General features: G+C 38.5%; 1 protein-coding gene across 2 annotated transcripts in view; it reads right to left on the bottom strand.

Annotated features, from left to right (window-relative positions):
- NOX4 (NADPH oxidase 4) overlaps positions 1–21,358 on the bottom strand; it is a 246,095-nt gene extending 224,737 nt beyond the window's left edge. For both annotated transcript variants that reach the window (XM_036745642.1, XM_036745643.1), the window contains exons 1-2: positions 21,302–21,358; positions 20,324–20,419 (exon numbers count right to left, since the gene is read on the bottom strand). In XM_036745642.1, coding sequence (XP_036601537.1) covers positions 20,324–20,419; positions 21,302–21,358 — 153 coding nt within the window. The remainder of the gene's footprint in view (positions 1–20,323; positions 20,420–21,301) is intronic.
- Between the last annotated feature and the right edge of the window lie 3,229 nt (positions 21,359–24,587).

Genomic DNA, 24,587 nt, shown 5'->3' with positions numbered 1-24,587 from the left:
AAATCCATAGCCTGTGACCCATTTAATAGTCGTACCAAATGAATCACATTTATTAACACATATTTATGAAGCTTATAGCACATAAAGACATTTCAGTTCTTTCTTCCTTATCCTTAATGATATCCTTCTAGAGAAATTGGATAGTGTATCACTGGGCTCCCAGTCAGATCTTGGTTCTAGTTTTAAAACCAAGACTTTCTGACTGGGAGCCCAGGGATATACTGGTTCCCCAAATAACTCTGTGACCCTGGTAAGTTATTTAACATCTTTATGGCTGTTTCCTCATCTATTTAATGGAGATAATCCTTTAACACTTACTTCATGGAATTATTGCCAGATCACAGATCTATATCCTAAATGGAGGCATGTAAAGAGGGTGATACCTATGAAATGATGTTACTAATATATCTCACAGTACTGGGACCCATGGGAGCTGTCAGTAGGAAGCCCCTGTAGTCTATAAATGATACTGTGCTCTTGAAAAATATCCTCCATCCTTCCTACTCAGATTACATAAATATTCAAAAACTCCAAGTAAGGAACACTTCGCTTGAAGGAGCTGAGCTCTACTCTCTACAACCTTTCCCCTTCTTGATGGTAATCCATGCCTAGAGCACCTCTGTATTAAGGTTTATCAGTTTGTTTATTTAACAGTGAGTCAGAGACTGATCTTGATGACTTTTGAAACCTTTTCATCCTATCTTTTTCTCTTCCCCTATTAAGCTATGTGTCTCAAATATCTTCTTTCTCCATATTTTGCATTGTAATGTATGTGATGTAATAGTGGATAAAAGAAGGCATTAAGATAACCATCTACAACGTGTTAGTGAGTATCTGATGTACTGACCAGGTAATATAGCTCCCAAGGATTATATAACCATGCTGTATCTCCCTTTCAAGTCTCAACATAAATGCTTTGAAATAGCAAATAAGTGCTTGAAATAGTATGAAAACATGTATAAGTTGTGAGGAACATGTTTTCCAATGAAGCACCAAACAATGTCAAGTTGAAAACTCTTATTTTTTTTTCCTTTGTGTCTTTAGCACCTAGCACAGTGCCTGGTACATAGGAGGCCCTTAATAAATGCCTCTCCAGTAGATGAATGAATACATGAAAACTATGGCTCCTTAGATTTTAAAAGGTGATGCTTATTGCAGTGAACAACCTATAGGAAGTTTGAATACACTTAACATTTTGAGATGATTGTAATATCAATTAAAATACTCTCTACGTGAGCCATCACTTCTGGGATTTTTATTTTCATATATATTATCATATGTGTGTTGTTGTTTAATCATTTTCAGACATGTCTGACTCTTCGTGACCCCTTGTGGGATTTTCTTGGCAAAGATACTGGAGATGTTTGCCATTTCCTTTTCCAGCTCATTTTATAGATGAAGAAACAAACATGAGGCAAACAGGGTTAAATGACTTGCCAGCTAGTAAGTGGTTAAGGCTGGATTTGAACTCGGGTCTTCCTGACTCCAAGCCTAGCACTTTATCCACTGTGCCACATAGCTACCAAATGTGTGTGTATGCATGTATGCATACACACATGTATGTATATATGTATGTGTGATATAGTATATAGTACATATATATTACCATGTTTTATATATATATATATATACATATGTGTATGTGTGTTATGTATGCAGTGTTATACATGTCTGTCCTCTCTCTCTCTCTCTCTCTCTCTCTCTCTCTCTCTCTCTGTCACTCTCTCTCACTTTCACACACACACACACACACACACACACACACACACACACACACACACACGGTATCTTGCGCCATGTATCCTGAGGGAAATGATAATTATTTATTGAATGACCGGCTAACCCAAAATAAAAGATAACTCCTTAACACCAATTGATGCTATCCCTTTACCACCTCATGACCTTCCTAGTCCAGACCCATAATTCTAGATTTATATCAGAACTTTAATAACTTGGAGAATGAAAGAAAAGAAAAGCTATTCATTTTGCTATTTTTCATGTCTTCTTACATTGTTCATCCATCTTTTTTTTTTTCCAACTGATGGAATTTATTTGGTCCTACTCATTATTTACAAGGTGAAGACTTTGCACAATGTGGGGGGGGGCAGGGAGAGAAAGGGGGAGGAAAAGAAGATAGATAATAATCTAAAAAATGCAATTAAGACTTGTTTTACATTCCTATCTCCACTAATTCATCAAGCTTCCTTGGGATTTATTTATAAGCTATTGACTATAGAAGTACTTAATATTTAAGGTAATTAACTAGTCTTCCCCACCCATCCTGGTTGATATCCAGTAAAATTACAGCTTTAACTACATTACCACAGAACAATGAATTTGCGTTTGTACAGTACCTTTAAGAAAAACCAAAGTACAAAAAGGTGGCATTATAAAACCTACTATTCACATATGAAAGGTATCTAACCTTCAAAGAGTGCTTGTGGAAAGAGAAGGCTGTAACCTACTACTAATGAAAAGAGGTGCAGAAGTAGCCTGAAGAAATCATTAAAATTTTTGTTTGGCCTCTTAAAGCCCCTTCCGAATGACTTAGGCTGTCTTAGCCCTTTCATCTTGGGAATTTTCACCGTGGAGCCCCATTGTCTGATTGCCAGTTGCCTCAATTGCTGATTACATCTAGGCCTCCCTCCAGCCATGCTTCACTTCACTCACCAGCCATCATTCCCTCTTCTCCCCATGTTCTGGAAACATCAGCAAACCTACTCCATCACTGCTTTTGGAAAAGCTATGTCAATATACTCTCCTATGGCTCTATTCACCATCTCAGTAAATTCCCACACCAAAATAACCTTCTATGCCCACCACTCACCTACACGTGCTATCTCCTCTTATCAGAATCTAAGTTCCTTGAAGGCAGGGAATATTGTAGCTTTCCTTTGTTTTCCTGACCATAGTAGGCACTTAATAAATGCATTCCTATTGATTAATTCATTCTAGCTCTAATTCTGTGATTCTTTAATCATCTAGTGCGACATGTGTAGTTGGTACCTGAATTAACTAGACTCCAGTATTTTCACATTAAGAAGAAATCACTACATAATTGAACATTTTTTAGTGGTAATGAAATTTTGGTAACGTACCTAGGGGGTTAAAAGGTGAAAGCTGGGGGGTTGGTGGAGTTTTTTTTTTTATGTGTGTGTCCTTAGTAGATCCACCAAGCCCAAAATTAAAAATATACCCATTCGTGGGAAAAATCCACTACAGAAAAAACAAAATCAAGGATACTTTGGAGATCTGTTATGTATAAGTATACTAAGTAAGGATCCATAAGAACACTTGGGGAAATATCTCAGCTTGGTAATGCAGAGGTGTCAAACACACAGCCACATGTAGCCCACAACCATTCCAGATGCAGCCAAACCAGATTAAAATGTAACTGGGAAATATTTAACGAAATTAATAAAAATATGACAAAACATAGATAATGTGAATATGTGGTTTTGTAAGTCAATGCAGCCAGCAGAGATCCTATATGTACAGTTTAGTAGCCCCCAGTTTTATTTGAATTTGACAGCACTATAACAAAGAACACTAGATGTGGAGTCAAAGGACCTGAGTTTAAATCCTAGCTCTCTTACTTACTAGCTGGGTGATTTGGGACAAATTACTTCTTTTTTCTCATCCTTGGTTTACTACTTTGTAAAATGAAGGGGTTGAACCAGGTAAACATTATCATTCTATCTAACTCTTGATCCTATGATCCTATTGGTCTTGCTTTCACATTCTGTCCATTTTTTTCATTCAAAATTGAAACTGTCCAGCAGCTTGAGGGTACAAAGGAAAGAGTTCTGGATTCAACATTAGAAAACCCAGGCTCAGGCCTTGATTTTGACATTTCCTTGATGTATGATGTATGACAGGTTACTTAACATATCTAAGTTTGACTTTTCTCATCTGGAAGGGAAGAGAATAAGCATTTATAAAGTTTACTATGTGCCAGAAGCTATGCTAAGCACTTTTTGCAAATATTATCTCATTCGATCGTCACAATAATTCTGGGAGGTAGTTGCTATCATTATCCCCATTTTAAAACTGAGGCAGACAGATGTTAAGTGATTTGTGCAAGATCATGCAGCTAGTAAGCGTCTGAGTCTGGATTTGAACTGTGATCTTCTGACTCCATGCCAAGTGCTCTAACCACTGCATGACAAGTTGCCTCATCTGTAAAAAGGCAAGAAATATGTCTTATTACCAACTCTACAGATTTGTTTTGAGGAAAGCACCTTGTAAATTTTAAAGAACCATTTATATGCAAGCTATTATTACAAATATTCATGAAAAGCCACTAGACTGGAACACAAGACACCTGGTTTCTAGTTCCAGCTCTACCATTAATTAGCTATGTTAACTTGGACAAGTCACTTCACCACTCCTGGCCTCAGTTTCTCTAGCTAGAAAGGAAGAGTTGAACAAAATGACCTCTGATTATTTGAAGACAGAATCAATAGAGATACAGATCTCCCTCCAATATGGAAAATTAATATAGCATAAGAATTAGAACATAATGCAAGATTCGAATTAGCCACTAGAACACCTCATAATGCCTTCTAAACTAAATATTCTTGAGGATTAATATGTATCACATTATCTCTAGTTGTAATCAATTCATTTATCATACCATTGTGATGTGCTGCTTAATTTTAGTTGGAATGCTATTCTTTTTCTTTTCCTTTTCAGTATTCTGATCTGTGGGGAGAAAAAAAAACTGCTATCTGTATGTTATTATTTAATTGTCTTTCGTTTAATACTCTCGAGGCAATGGAAGATGACTGCTTTAAGTCAGAAACAGCTAGGTAGTTCAATGGGTGTAGGGCCTAGAGTCAGGAAGACCCAAGTTCAAATCTGGTCCCAATCACCTACTGTATAACCCTGAGCAAGTCACTTAAACTGTTCGCCTCAGTATCCTCAACTGTAAAAATGGCACCTGTCTTGAAGTATACTTATGAGGATCAAAAGAGACAATATTTCTTAAGTGTTTAACATAGTGCCTTGGCACATAGTAGGCACTCTATAAATGCATATTCCCTTCCCTTCCCTTTCCATTAGCACAGTGCATTAAATAAATGTTTGTTTCCTACTTTAAGCCTCAAAATTCTAAAGTTATGTAATATCACATTTAAAGTTAAAGTATACCTTACAGATATCCTAGTCTAACCTCCTCTTTTTATAGATAAGAAAATGAGACTGAAAAGCAACATATATTACCGTTAATGGAGAGAGAAAGAATTTTCACAAGTTCACATGGGAAAGAAAGTTACAGTTGGAATTTGAAAGCAAATCTTCAGACTCTAAATTCTTTGCTTTTCCCATACAACAGATATCAATGGTCATAATCCCTGTGTGATTCTGTAGAAGTGACTTGGCTAAGGGTGTTATCTGGAAGAACTTGGTATAGAAGCAATAAGGGCACGTATCTATTACATAACATTATTTATTGCTAGCACTTATATGATGCTGTAAGGGTTGAAAAATGCTGTATGAGTGGTTTTTTCACTTGAGCCTTGCAATAATCCAGTGAGATAGGTGCTATTATTATCCTTCCTTCACAGGTGAGGAGACTGAAAGAGATTCCCTCATGGCCACATGGGCAGCAATGTGGCAAAGCGGATAAAAGGCCAGGCCTGAAAGTCAGGAAGACTTCTCTTTCTGAGTTCAAATCTGGCCTCAAACACCTACTACCTCTGTGACCCTGGGCAAACCACTTAACCCTTTTTGCCTCAGTTTCTTCATCTGTAAAATGAACTGGAGAAAGAAATAACAAATCACTAAAGTATCTCTGCCAAGAAAATCCCAATTGGAATTATGAAGAGTCAGACATGACAGAAAAAATGACTGAACAACAAACAATGGCCACACAGCTAGTGTCTGAGGTCAAATTCAATGTCTGGTCTTCTGAACTCCAAGGCCAATGCTTCATCCACAGTGTCACCTAGCTTTCTCTAGCTGCATATATGCTCCATTGCTAATCAATGTTCTCAATTTTACTTGCCAAAATATTCATAACCCCAAAACCATGTGATCCAAAACACCAAAACATCCTTCACTAAACTTTACAAAATAAGGCTAAAGGATTTTAGGATTTTCAAATGGTTAGAAAAATGGTGAGAAGTTATATCAGATGGTTTTCTGTAATGGCAGGATGGTGTAATGTAAAGGCAAGATATAACATCAAAGGACTTGAATTCAAATCTTTGCTTGATCAATTACAAACACTGTGACCTTGGTTAAGTCATTTAAACCCCCGGACCCTTGGTTTCCTTATCAATAAAGTCAGGGAAACAATGCATGCACTACCTAGCTCAGAGGAATTTATTTTCCTTCACTGAGCCCACAGGTAGACGGTATAATGGGTGGAGAGGAGGCACAGCTGATAGAATGGTAAACGAGTTCAAATTCTGCCTCAGACAATTGCTAGTCGGCATATGATGCTGGGCAAATCATCTAGTTCTAACTGCTTCAATTTCTTCATCTGGAAAAGAGAAGAATATTATAGCCCCTACCCTAAAGGACTGTAATAATGAACAAATGAGATAATAAATGTAAATCACTTTACAAACCTTAAAGTGCAATAGAAATTGTTGTTGCCTTTGTGTCATTAGTATAGAAAACTCTCATGCAGGGAACTTGCCAGTGGGAAAATTCCCTGGATCAGTGTGGAACAGCACCTGCTGGCAACCTTGCTAAACAAATTTAAGAGAATTTTAGTGCCTTGCCCAGGGATATGTCAGAGACAAGATTCGAGTCCAGTTCTTTTTCACTCGGGCCAGATTTCTACGCTCAGGGTTGTTAACTTTTTTTGTCCTGGATCCCCTTTAGCCTATGGACCTGCTCTCAGAGTAATGTTTTTAAATATATAAAATATGTAAAGCATTCACGATGTCCCTCTATTCCTTTAAGATGCAGCTCAAATACCATTTTCTGCACAGTCTTTGCTGATCCCTCCACCCCAATGATTAGAGCCCTCTCTCCCAAAGTAACTTGAATTTAACCACTTTATGAGTTTGTACTGTATTTGCAAACTTTCCAGTTATGCTGCATATATTTTTACATGTTGCTTCCCTCAGAATATATGCAAGCAGGAACAGTTTCATTCTTTGTAGTTATGTCCTCATTGCCTAGCACAGTACTTAAATACTTGTTGATTGGTGGAAATGCTTTATAAATCTAAGATACATAGCAAGTGCTATATAAGTAGAAGCTATAATTAATATCACAGCAATGAGAAGAGACACAGTGAAGAGGAGGTAATAAGAAGATGAAAGAAAGAGATGGGTAGAGAAATAGTTAAGAGAAATAAAATCATATTTTAGGGAAGGAACTTCTTGTTGGAATTCACAATAATTAAAGAGATTATCATCATCCAAGGAAGTACCTCCTGTGGAGAAGGGGCCAGCTCTCCACCAACTGCCACACACAGGGCAGGCAAGCCAGCCTAGTTGAATCAAAAATCCGTGTCCTAAAAATGTTTATATGAGGAAACAACATGAACGCATAAAAGTATGTACATGATATAGACAACATAAATACAAAGTGATTTTTAGGGGAAGCACTTGGAGCTAAGGGGATCAGCAAAGTCTTCATGCATGAGGAGGTGTTTGAGTTTTGAATGAAACTAAAGATTTTAAAATGTTCATAGAAATGAGGTCAGACATGGAAGACCAGTCTATGCAAAGGCAAGGAGATATAAGAAGGAATTTTGTGAAAGAACTATGAGAAAGCCTATGACTGTAATGAAGAGTCATGCCTAGTAAGGCTGAAATGGCAAGTTGGACCTAGGTTGCATGTTAATAAATGTTTCAGATTTCAATATTGAATCTACTTATTACTTTTGACATCAGAAACCAAAAATAAGAGTTAATGGATGGAGACAACACAAAGTCATTCATTATGAGTTGGTTTATCTTAAGTTGAACTAAATACTACTTGGCCTCATCATGATAAGTCAAAACAGAAGTAGAAAATATTTACAAGGAACAGAAGAAGATGACTAGCACATCCAGTTCCTATAATCTAAGAATAGGAAGGCACTTTAGAGGTCAACTATTCACTCTACACATACATTCCTTCTTATTGGAAGATGATTTGTGACATCCTATCTTGTCTTAAAGTATATTTTATTGTGTTTTTCAGTACCTAAGCTGCTTTTTTCCATTTTACCTCTTCTCTTTCTTCTCCAAATGTAGTTCCTCTTATCTTGCAAAGGAATCTTTACATAGAGAGCAAAGAAAAACAGACAACTGGTAGAAGAAACTAACCTAGAGGGAGGACTCAGAAAGTCGAGGGCCAGGGCATGATTTTGCTTTGTTCTTTAAAAAAACATCAAATAGATAAGACCCTCATGGCAAATATGCATAGTACAGCAGAATAAATACCCACATTGGCCATATCCCAAAACCTATCTATGTCTCTCTACATTTTAAGTCCATCACTTCTCTTATAGAAATTGGGTGATGTATTTTGTATTTTGTGCCCTGGCCTCATAGTATGTCATTGCAGTGAACAGAATTCTAAAGTCTTTCCAAGTTGTTTTTCTCTATAATTTTATTTTTGTTTTAAAAATTGTTCGCCTAGTTCTTCAAACTTCATCCAGCATCAGTTCATAGAGTTCTTCCCAGCTTCCTCTAAAACTGTTCACTCATTTCATCATATCTCATGATATAATAATATTGCATTACATTTATATACCACAATTAGAAGGACACGTCTTAGTTTTCACCTCTTTGCTATTAGAAAAGTGCTGCTGTAGTTTTTGGTTTTTTTTCCCCATGTGGGTCCTTTTTCTCTTTCTTTGATTTCTTTGGGGTCTAGACCTAGGAGACATATGGCTGGGTCAAAGGATATGCAAATCTGGAGGCATAGTTCCAAACTAATTTCCCAAATACCTAGACCAATTCATCAGCAGGTTTGCCTGTTTTCCCAAAGCCTTGCCAACATTTGTCATTTTCTTCTATAATCAATGGTGCTAATCTTGTGGGTATTAAATAAAGCCTCAGAGTGGTTTTAATTTTAATTCTTTAATTATTGATAGGACAGCTAAGTGGCATGGTAGATAGAGAACTGGGCCCAAAGTCAAGATGTGAATTCAAATCCAGCCTCAGACCCTTCTAGTTCTGTGACCCTGGGCAAGTCACTTAACTCTGTTTGCCTCAGTTTCCTCATAGATAAAATGAGCTGGAAAAGGAAATGGCAAACCGCTCCAGTATCTTTGCCAGGAAAATTCTAAATGAAGAGTTGGACATGAATGAAAAAAAATATTCGTGATTTGGAATGTTTTTCACATGATTGTTGGTAGCTTAGATTTTTTCCTTTAAAAACTGCCTGTTTGTTTCCTTTGATCATTTATCTATTACAGAATCACTCTGTCTTACACATCTGAATCAGCTCCTTCGAACGTATGTGTGCATGTATACACATATATAATGTTCCTTCTACATTTTTATCTTGGATAACGACATATTGACTTTTCCCCCCAAAGGACAAGAAGCTGCATGAAAATCACAGGGTGGCATCAGGAAAAACTTCCTATTGTTTACCTTGTCTAAAATTGGAATGGCTCATCTTGAATCACAGTTGGTAGTCAATGTAAAATTGGAAAATCTACTTGTCAGAAAAGTTGTGGATAGTACTGTTTGGAAAGATGAACCAGACCTCTGAAATTTCACCCAATTCTGCATGTTCATAAACACACAGTCTAGTCTCCACAATCATTAAAGCTAAATAGAGCAGGCAGTATTATTCCATCTTGCAGAAGGTAAGAGAAAAGCCCAGAAAGGTTAAGTGATTTCCTAAAGATCATATTGGCTACATCCAAGACTAAAACACAGATCCTAGGCCTTTAATATTTCTAATATTCCATATTTATAGGTTTTCCATTAGAGTAATCATTATTTTTCAAGTTTAATTATTCTTTTATTAGACTCCAAGAAGATCTGTAAGTACAGTCTCATTCTGAAATACGTTTTATCCTGCAACTATAAATCACGTGATGACAAACTCTGTTCCAATTAAGCAAAATAGTACAAGTGCCCTTCTCACCTCAACAACCTGGGAAGCAACCAGAGGTTAACATGGGGATTGAACCTGAAAATGTTCCAGCTGACTGACAAACAAGCAGTCTCTTCATTAACAAATGATATTTCAGTCTCCTTGTACACATGGCACCTGCGCATGCTGTTGTCCTAACAGTAAAAGGAACAAATATCTCTCAGCAAATTATTGTTGCCTAGAGAAGCCATGTGGTGAAATGCATGTAGAATAGGCCTCAGCAATGTAAGGAAGATCTGGCTTTCACACATAATGCCTGTGTAACCCTGGACAAGTCTTTGAATCTCTTAGCATCTGAGACAATTGTCTTAATCAATTTCAGATAGTTGATCTGCATAGGTAGAGGCGTATTTCCTCAGATTTCTCTCTACCAATGAAATTATGGAGCCATGCCCACCCTTCTAGTTCTCTCTATTCCTATTTCATTTACAGTGGAAATCAACAACTGAGCATTTTTTATTTTTTTTTCAATTAACACGCAATTGTTGTCCTCTCTCCAAGGAAAGAGAAGGGAACGGGAGGCAAGGAACGGAAAGGAAAATGCATGTAACAAATATGCAGAGTCAAACAAAACAAATACCCACATTAGCCATGTTCCAACATGTGTTTCTCATTTTGCATACTGTGTTGTCCACAGCCAAAAATACTTATGGCTTATATCTGTGCCTCACACCATGCTAGACTCTGTAGGGGATTAAAAACCAACAGCTTCTTCAATTCAAATCATTGAGGTCTTCCTCATTGTTGCACTCCCTCATTTGTGGCACCCAACCAAGATAATTAAGGTGTGCTGGAGCCAGCTCTGTACTACCTTGTTAATTGTTCAGTACCAGTATTTATACCTCAGAACCCCCAAAAACTATAAGTTGGAGCTTGGTTTACTGCTCTGTCAATTGTCTAGACTTAGAAAAATAATGGAGAAAATGTTACTAATGTAGATTAAATTTAAAAGTTTGTGCTACATATATTTTTTCCAGAGAGCCAATTGTTAAACATTTACCAGAACGTGTATAAGCTTCTCATCTATCATTCTATCATGTACTCTACTCCTTCCCAGATTGACTTCACAGATTCAAGTCATGAAAGTTAGCAACCTGATGAAGTCTGATCCCAAGCTGCTTTCCCTTAGGACTGGAGTTTAAAAAAAAATAGGATCCCTGAAATCATTTCTCTTTATGAACCTTAATCTAAGAAAAGTAAGCTTAGTCAAACATCTAAGTAAGAAAAAAGGGGTATGTTGTGTAGACCAAAAGTTGGGTGGAACGATAATAGAGAAAAGCTTCTGGGTGCAGCTATATCCCTGAATGGCTAAGTATGCGCACATGTACAGAAGTAGTGATTACCATTGGTTCTTGGGCAAGAGCATTCATTCAGCTGTAGCCTAAAAAGCGCCTCGCTGCTGTCTAGTAAATGTGTTGAATTCACATGTATTATTTGAAGGATGAATTCCACCAAATTCCTCTGCATTTAGGTTTAGCCCCCTGGGAAAACTAAATAGAGTAGTGACCTGGGATGAGGGTTGGTGGGAGGGGAGATAAGAATATCAGGATACAAATTGGTAATATTGCCCATCCAATCCCATTCAACAATTTAAAGCTTTCTACGTAGAAGAAACCTTACTAACTTTAATTTAGATCAAAGTAAAGAGCTCAGGATTGACACACAGAAAGCATGCCAGCAGGTGAGAGTAGATAGAAAAGTTTATACATGAGTTACATGGAAATCATAAACTCCTCGAAGACAGGGCCCTTGTTTTATTGAATCCTTGTATCCCCTAGAACCTAGTATAAAGCCTCGAGACCAGCAAATGCTTCATAAATGTTTGTTGAGCACGGTGCCTGATATGTAGTCAGTGCTTAATAAATACTTATTGATTAAACAAATTAAACATTTTAAGGTGAAAGATTCCAACAAAATATACAGATATGAAATCCTTTCATTTGAAAATCATGGACTAGACATCTACCACCTGCAAGCTGCTGTAGCAACAGAGGTCAAGATTCCTGTCAAATGACCTAAGAGAGAAGAGAAACGGAAAAGGCAGAGCATAGGGGACACAAGTAATTATTGAGTGCCTACTGGGTAGCAGATACTGTGCTAAGCACTTTAAAAATATTATCTGATTTGATCCTCACAACAATCCTGGGAGGTAGGTGCTCTTATTACCATCCCCATTTTACTGTTGAGGAAACTAAGTCAGACAGAGGTCAAATGACTTGTCCAGGGCCACTCAGCTAGTATGTGACCTGTATTTGAACTCAGGGCTCAGCCCTATCCACTGCACCACTGGCTGACACAAGAGTCAAAACATTATGTATATGTGTGTATGGATGTATATGGATATATGTGTATGTATACACACACATGCGTGTGTATATATACATATATGTGTGTATATACATACGTGTATGAATATATGTGCATGCATATACACATGTCTAGGGATACATATGTATGTGTGTATGTATATACACATATACATATATTATATGTGTGCCTATAGAAATACATACATATATATACCCATAAACACATGTGACTAAGAGATCCTATCACAGGATAGAAGGAGCAAATTTCCTCACCTTTCCACATCCACTGGCCTCTGCCATTCAATCTATTTTGATAATAAATAAATAGCTAGTTGTCTATACAATTCAATTCAACAAATAATTATCATAAGCCTCCTGTATACAGAGCATTGTACTAGGTGCTGAGGAAATACAAAGTTTAGATAAGGAATAGTCCCTTACATCATGACACTTTCCCTCTATTATATTCAATGGAGCTATGATCTCATTGATTTCAATATGCCTTACAATGATCAGATACTTACTAGCTATATGATTCTGGGCAAGTCACTTAACCTCTCCTAGCCCCCATTTCCCATCTGGAATAGGGGAATAATAATAGCACCTGCCTCACAAGGTTGCAATGAGGATCAAATAACAAACATACATCATGTTACAAAGCCTAAAGCCCTACATAAAATGCTAGTTATCATTATAACTATTGTTATTTTAAAAATATCATTACAATACAAGTTGCAGTTTCCTCATGCCCACTTTATAATTCTCTACACCTTTCCATAGTATTCATTTTCAGTTCTTTGAAGATTATTGTATTCCAAGTCTTCTAGTCATTCAACAATTGTACAGTAGAATACCAGTATTAAAAATGTAACAGATGCTGTGCTTTTTTGGGAGGGAAGAGACCTGGATTTGTGATTTTATATTTGTGAAAAAACCTCCAACTGGAAACTACTTCCACCAAAGCAAAATAGCAGATCATCCCTAACTTATTTCCTTGAGATGCTTAGGGCTTGATGACCCAAGGTCATGCAACAAGTAGGACTTGAATCTGCATCTTCATAATTCCAATGCCAAACCTCTTATTTATGATATCTTGTTGCCTCTCATGGTCATGTATTAGAGAGTCTAAATTTTGTGTGTATATAAACACACCTAGAATGCACATGATTACATGATGCGCACGCACAGTTTCTACAAATGGATTACTATGGCCTATGACAGTTTCAAACTCACCCAATCTTTCACTTAAATAAATGATTAAATGTTTCTGTATAAAGAATACATGTAGGGAGAGAGGAGGATAGGCATATCCCCTTAAATGAGCTTTTATAATTATATAAGTGTTACAATAGATCAGATTATGAGTTATCCAGCCCAAGTTTCTGTCTTTGACAGTAACATCAAGGGACCTGTGACAGTAAAATAGGTAAAGGAGAGAGTGGAAATTATCTAACAGATTGAAATGACTAAAAACAAGATTTAGAATATGGGGAGCTATAAATTGTCTAGCACCCCAAATCAAAATGCTTTTCAGTTGCCCATAACCAATTAATGGAAATTGAGAAGAAAAAAGACTTATGTATCTGAGAAGAAACTTATGTAATAATCACTTAGCCTCGAAATGCTCCCTGAACCAAAAAATAAATAGATAAATCACAATGTAGAGCACATCTGATGGACAGAAGTGGTCTAGGTCTGCTTTTATACTCAGTAAGAAATGGGAATGAGTTACCTGGTCCTTAATTCCATTCCTAAATACTGGAGTAAAATGAGCTCTAACAGAGCAAGCTCCTATCTAAATACCAAACTATCTTAAAATTCTCATTTCCCCTCTACAGTTGGCCTTGGAGAATTTGCATGACATCAGAGTCCAGCCTGGTAAAATGTGAGTAATGATATAACTCGCAGAGGTGTCCTAAGGATAATTTCGTTAATGTTTCTCAAACACATCTAGGATAACGAAGGGTCCGCCCAAGTAGCTGTAAAAAATGAAAGAGTGCAAGTCAAGCAAATCTGGTTTAAGGTAAAAGAAATAGGATTTGTATGACCACTCAGGAGATGTCTAAGAGAGTAGAAAAAAGAAAAACAAAACACTATATTATCAGGTCAACAAAGATACTCAAACAAATAGTCCATTACCTAAGGATTCAATGACAGGATCAGGGGATTTAAGCCAAAATAAACCACACTTTTCAGCTGGCACCATCAAAACATTCCACTGGGGGGAAAAATGTTAATACAACTAAAGTGAAATCTGATCATTTTAGATTAGTTGGAAAACAGGGATTTTCTACTGCAACCTTTCCCCAAAGCAAGCATCCTGTCCTGCCCACTCAACGCTTGTGGAGTTCCTTCTTCCTATCCCTTAGGTTAGGGCTCAAATGTCACATCTATCTTAAAGCTTCCCATGATCTGCCCATGTAAGCAATGACTTTTCCCCCAAGAAATCACTTAATACTTTGTTCTACCCATCCCTAATCTACTTTTTCATATATTTTCATATAATATTGGGCATTACAGGGTAGAGATACATTTCTGATTTGCCACCTAACTCTAGCATGCTGAAATTATCAGATTCTTCTTCATTTATATCAAGTCTCAAAGGAATGTTTTCAGGGCATCAGCTTTCTCTATCTAGAATGGATACCATCCCGCTTCTAGTCACTCACATTCATAATCTCAGCATTATCCATGCTATCTCATTCCCCATCAATCCAATACCCATCAGTTGCCGTGTATTACTGATTCTTCCACCACCTTTCACATCTAACTCATTATTACTACTTACACAGCTATCACCTTAGTTCAAGCTCGGATTACATGCTCCTAATCTTTAGCTATAGCCTTGTAAGTGAGCTCTTTCTCCACTCCAATTCATCCTCCACACACTGGAAAAGTGATTTCCCTTAATCATTCAAGCACTATTTATTAACTACTTGCTCTATGTCAGGCACTATACTGAAGTGAATGGGTACAAAGAATAAGCAAAAACTGATCTCATTCTCAAGTAGCATGTATATAAATAGGTATATAAGATCCACAGTCAACAGGTCAACAAAATTTTTAATAAGCTCTGATTTTGTGCCGAGCCATATGCTAACCACTAAAGACACAAAGAAAGGCAAAAAATAGTCCCTGCTTTTCAGGAGCTCACTTTTTAACAGGGGAGACAACATGCAAATAATTAGGTCTGTACAAGTTATATACAGGGAAAATTGGAGAAAATGTCAGGGGGAGGCCACTTAGCATTGAGAGGGACCAGGAAGATAGATAGCAGCCATCAAGGGAAAGACACGGACAGGGGGAACCAGGAAAGATCTCCTGGATGGTATTTGAGATGCATCTTGAATGAAGCCAAGACAAAGGCATGAAAGATAGCCAGTAAACAGGCATACAGATTGTAGATGGAATATTGTATGTGAGGAACACATCAAGTAAGCCAGTATGGGCTGGAATATAGAATTGTATAAGGAAGAAGACTAGAAAGGAAGGAAGAGGTAAGGTCATGAAGACAAGTCTTTAAGGTCATCTAGCAAGTCTCAAATGGTGGAAAGGGGGATATTTGAACCAAATGTTCAAATTAAGTCCACTGACTCAAAATCAGTCAAACTGACACCTGGTAAGGAACTTAGCTTGAAAAGGCCAAGGTCTGCCACTGCATCCTGGGCAATCTCCGGTTGCCCTGATCTATATTTGGCCACTAGACACAGATGGCTCTGAAGGTAAAAATGAGGCTGGTGACTTTGCATAGCCCTGCCTCACTTGACTAACTCAGTTGCATGTCATGGCATCACCTCCCTGATGTCATGGTCCTCTTTGAGAACAAAGGATAAACAACAACAATTCCTTTCTCTACTATACTATGCTATTTCAGAGGCCGGGAGATCGATGGATCTAATCTTTTGCCTTCATGCTTGATGCCAAGGAGGAAACCATGTCTTACCGCCACAGGTTCCTCCATGTCATTGTCAAACACAGAAAGCTGGGCTGGATAAATCATGGTCTGATCTATTGTAGCACTTTTTATATATTTATAAAAGCTGATTTACAATGACTGGCCCATCCTAGTCTCCCCCTGCTTTTCTATTCTTCTTGCTCCACCCAATAGCTTTCATGTTGTCAATTTCAACTTTACTTCTTTGGAGTCTCATTAACATAACCATAATAATACTTAGAATTCACATAATGATGTAAGGTTTGAATAGTATATTAAATATACTGATCCTCAGAACAATCCAGTGAAGTAGGTGCTATTTTATCCCCATTTTACAGATGATGAAATTGAAGCTGAAAGAGATGATTTGACTTGCACAGTGTCTAAAGGTGGATTTAATCTCATGTCTTCCTTGCTCCAAGTCCAACATTGTATGTATATCCACCATGTCCACCATGACATCCTGCTTCTCTGTGGAACTGCAGAAGTAAAAGGTGAAAGCAAGACAGAAGAGAGTGTGCACTCATACATACATACAACACACAAATACACAGAGGCTACATATACCTTTACAAAAACTTCATCACTAATGAACAAGAATTTTTTTTCAGAAATCACCTTCCAAAGAACTCAAGATCTTAGTAATTAGTCCCTGTCCCCCATAAACTATTTTTTTTAAATACCCTGAGTTTATGCATGTTATAAACATGACTGCTAGAGAACTGAATTCCAAAGTTCAATTTTAGCTTTTCAAGTTGTCTGCCCTCAGATTTTACATTAACATAATGCATAACTCTTGAACAAGAACTAGCTTTGCATCTCAAGAGTTTTCTTTTTTCATTAAGTTATCTAAGATGTGAACCAAACCCCACAAAGAAAAACTTAGCTCAGACAAATTTTAATGCATCTGATTCAATAAGCCTCTATGACCCTTCTTGATGAGCAAACACCGTGTCTGTGTGTGTGTGTGTGTGTAAAAGACACAAAGGTTAGATAAGAACTAGTAGAACTAGTCAAGGCCCTGATGAAAGTTACAGTTTACAAACTAATACAAAAGTGCACTTAAAGTGTGTGCACAAATTACATTTGAAGAGCCATAGGGAAAAAGAACCTAACAAATGGGTTCTGTGACAGAGTATGGGGATATATCAAAAAGTTGGTAACATAAAGTTGGACTTTAAAAGTGCCCATAGCTGGCCCATAGAGAGCAGCATGAGCAAAGGTTGGGGGGGGGGGGGCAGGCCCTGGAGAGGAAGCTTAAGTGTGTATTTAGAGGACAAAGAGTACTCCAGTTTGGGTAAAGTCTGGCCTACTAGGATTGGATGGTAGAGTACTAAGTACAAGTACAAGATAAGGGCAAAAAGCTGGGGTGACCCTAGATCAGGGGTGGGGAACATGTAGCCTCGAGGCTACACTTGGCCTTCTAGGTCCTTGGGTGCAGCCTTTTGACTAGGTCCAAGTTTTACAGAACAAATCCTTTTGTTGAGGGAATTTGTTTTGTGAAGTTTAGATTCAGTCAAAGGGCCGCACTTGAGGACCTAGAAGTGGCCTGGAGGCTGAAGATTCCCCACTCTTGTACTAGATTATAATGGACTTAAAACACTTGGCTAGAGTATGAACTTTACTCATTAGGGAATAATGAACCTCCAAGAAGTCACTAAAGTTACAGAAACTGATATAATACGCATAAGGCAGACAATTTTGGCAGCAACAAAAAGGTTAGATTGGGGGGAGGGAGGGAGAGAGTTCAGGTAGAAAGAAGTGAGGGGAAATAAAAGGCTTATTATTATTATTAATGAAGCAGCACATTAAAATGGAAAAGGCTTTGGATTTTATCTCAGAGGACTTGGGTTCAAATCCTTCCTCTGTTCCCTTCTATATACGTAGCATTAGAAATATCACTTAAATTCTCTGGGTTTCAATTTCCTCAACTATAAAATTAAGGGGTTCAAGCAGATGACCTGAAGTCCTTTCTAGCAATACATCAAAGAATCATAGCTTCATCTGTCTAGAGCAGGGATGGCCCTCCAAAACCATCTAGTCCAAACCTCTCATTTTATACGAGGAAACTTTCTCTAAAGTCACACAGTTATTGAGCATTATACATGGGATTTAAATGTGGGTCCTCTGGCTCTCAAGCTACTGTAGTTTTCATTATGTCAAAATCTTACCAGATTTCTTAATTTGCTTTCTTAGAAACATCTGAAAATTAGAGATAGTTTAGAGAGAAATATTTAATAATCAGTAAAAATCACATATATCCCCTGCAATAAGTAATTTAACCCTTCACGAACCTCCCAATCATTTCTGCTATACCCTTCCTATGAGATTATCACATTCTGATTTATATTTTAGGCATATGCACTATCCTCCTACTGGACAATAAGCTACTTAAGGAAGGAATTGAGCTTTATTAAGCACCTACTGCGTCCTATGTATTGTGCTAAATGTTTTACAAATATCATGCAATCTAATACTCAGCACAACTCTATGGGGCAAATGCTACTATCATCTGCATTTTGAGTTGAAAAAACTGAAATAGACAGGGATTATATGACTTGCCTTGGGTTATACGGCTATTAAGTACCTGAGGCTGTATTTGAACTCAGGACTTCCTGACTCAAGGCTCAGGACTCTATCTACTATTCTACCTCACTGCCTCAGGGAAAAACTGGGTCATTTTTCTATCTTTCAATCCCAAAATCCAGCACAGTACTCCACAGATACAAACTAGCCACTTAAGTTTATTGAATTAAATGAAAATAGTCCAATATAAAGCATAGTTCCTCGCATATAAATAGTGGTAAATTACCTTGCCCACACTGACAAATGAGTAAGATATTTCCTTGAGAATACTATATCTTTTAAAGTCACAGGCACAAATACTACCTAAGCTTCCAAAGTATTAGACTAGCTCACAATGCTAAATTACTCAGTGATCATTTTTGGTTGGGGACAGGAGCAGGGGGGGGGCGGGAAAGGTTATGAAAAGTCAAAAAGACCCAGGTTTGAGCATTACCAATGACACTTGCTGGCTTACATGATCACAAGAAGGTCATATAGTGCAGCACAGATATAAACTATAGAGGACCTACTGGTCAGTACAAATTCATGATCGATATGGTTTCCATACTGAGAATTCCCTAACCTATTTTGCTTTGTTTTGGATGAGGGAGAGAAGGGGAAGACGGGAAGTGAAATGATAACTTAAGACATTAATCATCATGCTCATATCGCCTAGGTAAAACATTTTCTTAGCCACTAGAATACATTGTAGAAGTTGGCAAAATTGTTGATAGTCCTATGACATAATTCAAGTCTGGTGTTCTAAAGTATTTAGAAACATAAGAAAAGTGCCTCTCCTAATTCTGGTCCTCTCCCTTCTACAGGGGTATGGCACATAGGAAAGAAGGAAGTATGAGACTAATGGCAGAATGGCAAAGAAAAAAGGAAGCACTAGCCAAGAATAGACTTAGGGAAAATTTTGCAAAGTATAAAACATTTCTGTAATAAGTCAAAATCACTGACATTGTCAGCTAACTGATTTAGAGATGCCCAGGATTATTAACGAGCTCTGTAAAGCATATGTTTCCTGAGAATTGGCAACAAAAGATACAAGCTCCTCTGAATAAGCTCACAGGTTGGCTAAAGTTTAGATGACTGAAAACTAAAACCTCAGTCATCTGTTGATCATGTTTGTGTGCCAAATCCTTAAGTGCTCCCTGCATCTGGCAGCAAGAAGAGGCTTTTCCCAAGCACTAGACTAAGGTCCCCACAGTTCATTCATTACCACTGATTAGATAATTTCCTTAGTTCTCGAACAACATTACCCTTTCCTACCTGGAGAAAATAAAAGTAAAGTGTGTGGCAAGAACATCTGTCTTAAGTTCTCTCAACAAAGGGAGATCTTCACCAAACTTTGTCAGTAAGCTTTTGACTCCCTTCCTCCTCTCTTCCCTTTCTCCCTTTATACCAGCCCCATTGGTATGGTCAAAGATCATACCTGAGTCACACTTACCCCTAACATCTGGTGGAGATAATAATACTCTGGTCCTTGATAATACAGCAGGAAGGTTTTCCAAAAAAGGAGGACATTGAGAGAGAGCCAGATGAGCTAAAACAATAAAGACAAAGGAAACAAACAAACACCAAGTCAATGAAACCTATAAGCAAAAACTAGAACATCATTCACCATCACTTAATTGTTTTCGATCCACCAAAAAGCCAAATATCATTAAGAAATAAAAAAATAAAAAAGACCTTAGTCTTGCCCAGTGGTAAACATTTTAGATCCATACAGGTTTTCTGAGACATGGTCAGGTCTCCACTCCTATGTAACTCCACACTAAGTTTATAGCTACAAAAACCTTTAGACATCATCCAGTCTATTCCTTCATTTTACAGACGAGGAAACTAAAGTTTAGGAAGTAGTCACTCAGCTAGGGTCACATAGGGAGTAAATTGCAGAGAATTCATTTAGACCCAGATCCTGTAATGCTAATCCAGTACTCTCTCCTAGACTTCATTCACAGGATTTGACACCCTGGAGCACCCACACATCCCTAACTTCATCCCCACTTCCAAACATACAAAACTTTTACTATTGTTAGAAGAATGAAGAAAACTAAATACAGGAGGGAATTATTAAAAGAGCTGATCAACAGCAAAGAGAAATATTCACATGGTAGTGCCCACTTTACACTCAACATTCTCCTCCAGAAGAAGACAGTGGGGCTAAACTTTACATAAAGATCAATAGAGTCACCCAAATGTAAATTAGCATATTATTGTATGCATAAAATAAGTGTAGGGGGAGAGAAACTGTTACTCCTAGAAGATGCACATCTCTTCTTCTTTTAAAAAAAACTTATGTTAGCAACACTTTCAATTAGTAGTAAAAGCCCCATTATACTCCCAGTCCAATAGACATATACACAAAGAATCAAGACTTTTCAATTGACAGAAGGGAAAAGAAGGGCAGAGGCCCCCATCCTACCAGGCAGAGGTGTTTAACCCCTTCGTTTGCTAACCAGCTCCTCCACGATAAAGCCATGCTGCAGCCCCCCCAGGCCAGCCCAACGAAAGGACCTGCGAGATCACGGAGAGCAGTTTTTGCAGCTGTTGCAGTTGTGAGAGGGGGGAGGGGGAGTAGGAGAAAGGGAATAATAAAGACAAGCAGGGTGGGGAAAAAAGAGAGGCGGAGAGTTGGAACACAGCGCGGATCTAGTCCTCTGATTGGATCAAAGCCTGTATCTGGCTTCTTCCGCCGCCTGGGCTGCCGGGGAGGCTGCTGCCCTAGCCAGCTTGCCTTCTTGCCTGCTGGACCTCGCCGTCCTGGCTTCTCTTGGGCACTCAGCTTGGCCGGCTCCGCTTCTGCCTGTTCTCACTTTGTCCCCGAGGTACACTCTCAGTGGCTCGTAGCTACAGAAGCAGCAGCAACAGCGGCGTGGCAGCAGCCGGAGCTCCCTCCTTCCTCTCTGTCTGTCTCTCCCTCCCTCCCTGTACGGAAGCGGACCCCTTTGTCTAGGCAGGGTCTCGCTCTTGCTGTTCCTGTTCTAGATGTCCCAGACTGGGAACCAGGAAACGTCCCCCTAGCTGACTCAGACCCCTAGCCACGGGGGCTCCAAAATAAGAATGATGATGATGATGCTAAAGGCAATAAAATGGGGACTGCCTGATTCCCCGTCTTCCCTCCACCTCCTCTTTTCCCTTCCTGTCCTTTTTTGAGTTGACCCAACCAAGTTCTCCTTTACTACTTCCAAAACAGTCCAAGATGTGGGAGTAGGGCGAGGGAAATTAGAGCCGGAAATCGCCTTTTGTGTGCAAGCTTCCCCCTTCCCCTGACCGCCCCACAGCGATCCCTTAGCCTCTAATGGGAGCCTCTGGAACCATCACCTCCAGTCTACACTCACCTTCCTCCCCCTCCCCAGTTACTCAGAAGGAAGCTTGTAACACTTTAAAACAGAAGAGCTCTTCATGGTGAAAGTTCACTTTCAAAGGTAGCCACGGGATGGGGGGTGGGGGTGTCTAAGCTTGTATCATTCACCCCCTGCAATAACAATACAGTCATTCATTTCTCAACTTAAGGAACCACTCCCTAAGGGGCCCATCTGCTCCGGACCTAAGCAATGTCCCAAGTGTTCAGTTGGGAGGGGGTAGAATGTACCCGCAACTAAAGAGACGGAAGCTAGGCCCGGGGGCACAATGAAGACGGAGTCGGACTTGGAGTCTGGAAGACCTGAATTTGAATCCTGCCTTAGAAGCTCCCTAGCTGTGTTACCCTAGGCAAGTCACTTAACCTCTCTGTGCCTCAGTTTCCTCACCTGTAAAATAGGGATGATCCCTGACAGGGTTGCTGTGACGATCAAAAGAGATGACATGTCGATCACATTGTAAACCTTCAAGTGCCATGTAAGTGCTAGCTATTAATATTATTGTTAACTTTGCCACCTATTTCATAAATGTGAAATTGCTTAAGCCTTAGTTTGTTATTCCAAGTCTAGTTCTCCTCAAGGGGCAATTAAATTGGTATTCAAAATACAAGGTTAATTTGCATAAGACAGGCAGTTATTTCCTACACACAAAAAAGAAAGGCTAAACATCAAAGACTGACAGGACATATTGAAAGAAAACGACTTAAAAGAGGATTCGGTAACTTTACTTTTTACTATTGTTAGAATCTGCTGAGAGGTTGACCCAAACCTCAACAAATTAGAAAACTATTCAGAATACTGATTAAACATTTTACAATTCACCTTAGTTCCACACTATTTCCCTCAAAGTCAATGGCTTCTCTTTACCCAGGCCAAGGGTTTTGTCTGCTCTTCCAAACAGCATTCAATCCTCTCATGAAGAAACTCCCCTTACTGACTGTCAGCTGAATCTACAATGTCACTTGTAAGTCTGAACAAATTCATCTCCACATTGATCCTCAGTCACCTTCTCAGGAACACATACGTGAAGTTGGAAAAGGCCACCGGGGATCCAGGCAAAAGCTGGTTTTACAGAGTGCCACTCCTGTGTTACCAGGATGAGAAGAGGCCTATCCAAAGACCCATCCCTTACAGGAAGTCTTGGAGTTACATAATGCCACCTGGAGGATCTAAAAAAGAGAGGGACAGCTGGAAGCTGGTTTTTTTTCTTTTAACTGATGCATCAGCCCCAGCTGCTCCAAAGGATGGGGAAAATCAAGGAATCACTCCAGGATTTCTGTGTCATACCAAAGTGACAAGTGCTTTTAGCCCTGGGGCACAACATGGCCAAGAAGTTTATCATCCTGAAAAGGCCCAAGTGATGAATCACCATGTCCCTGGAGTCCATGGAAGTTTTCAAGAACCTCTGCTACACATTATTAAACACTTATTAGTCAACTACTATATATATATATATATATATATATATATATATATATATATACATATATATATACACATATATGTGTATATATATACACATATATGTGTATATATATACACATATATGTATATATATTACCAAGCATGTAAATTTTACCACTTATTCAAAAAAATTATTAACTTTTTTAAACATCCAGGAGGTGGCACCATGCAAAAGTTATGGCAAGTGTGAAATCATTACAGAATAGATGAAGTAAAATGGTAACTATTTGGAACTTTAGCAGGGAATAAGATGTGAATATCAAAAAAGGTAGGGAACCTAAGGAATATGATCTGGTCACTGATTTAAGGATACTTGGCTACAGCCCCGGGTCTAAGTCAGGGGTGAGGAACCTTTGGCCTTGAGGCCACATGTGGCCCTTTGAACCCAAACTTCACAGAACAGATCTCCTTAATAAAAGGATTTGTTCTGTAAAACTTGGACTCAGTGAAAAGGCCTCACCCAAGTGCTAGAATTAAGTGAAGGAAAAAAAAAACCCATATGTCCATCTCTAATCCCTATGTCCTTAACTCTGAAAATATCAGAAAAACAGACTGATCCTATCTCTATGTTGACCAGTTGAGACTTTCATAATAGTGTTCTATAAATTTCAGCAATGTAAATATGCAGGACTTTACAAAATCTAGCATGTTGATAATTACAAACATGGTAAAGTAGGAGCATTGTATTTGAAATCAGAGGTCTTTGGATCAAACCCTAGCCCTCTCACTGACTACCTTGCATGAGTCTTCCAGTTGATCTCCATGTAGATCCAAGTCTATTTAGTTGCACAAATGCATATATTCTAGATCAGGGCTGCCTAAAACACAGCCCTCGGGCTGCATGCGGCCCACAGTGCGATTCTATGCAACCTGCCTGTGGGTTTT

Source organism: Trichosurus vulpecula, chromosome 2, assembly GCF_011100635.1.
Source record: "Trichosurus vulpecula isolate mTriVul1 chromosome 2, mTriVul1.pri, whole genome shotgun sequence".
NCBI classification, from domain to species: Eukaryota; Metazoa; Chordata; class Mammalia; order Diprotodontia; family Phalangeridae; genus Trichosurus; species Trichosurus vulpecula.
The sequence above is the reverse complement of the archived record's forward strand: the minus strand, read 5'-3'. Positions and strand labels throughout refer to the sequence as shown.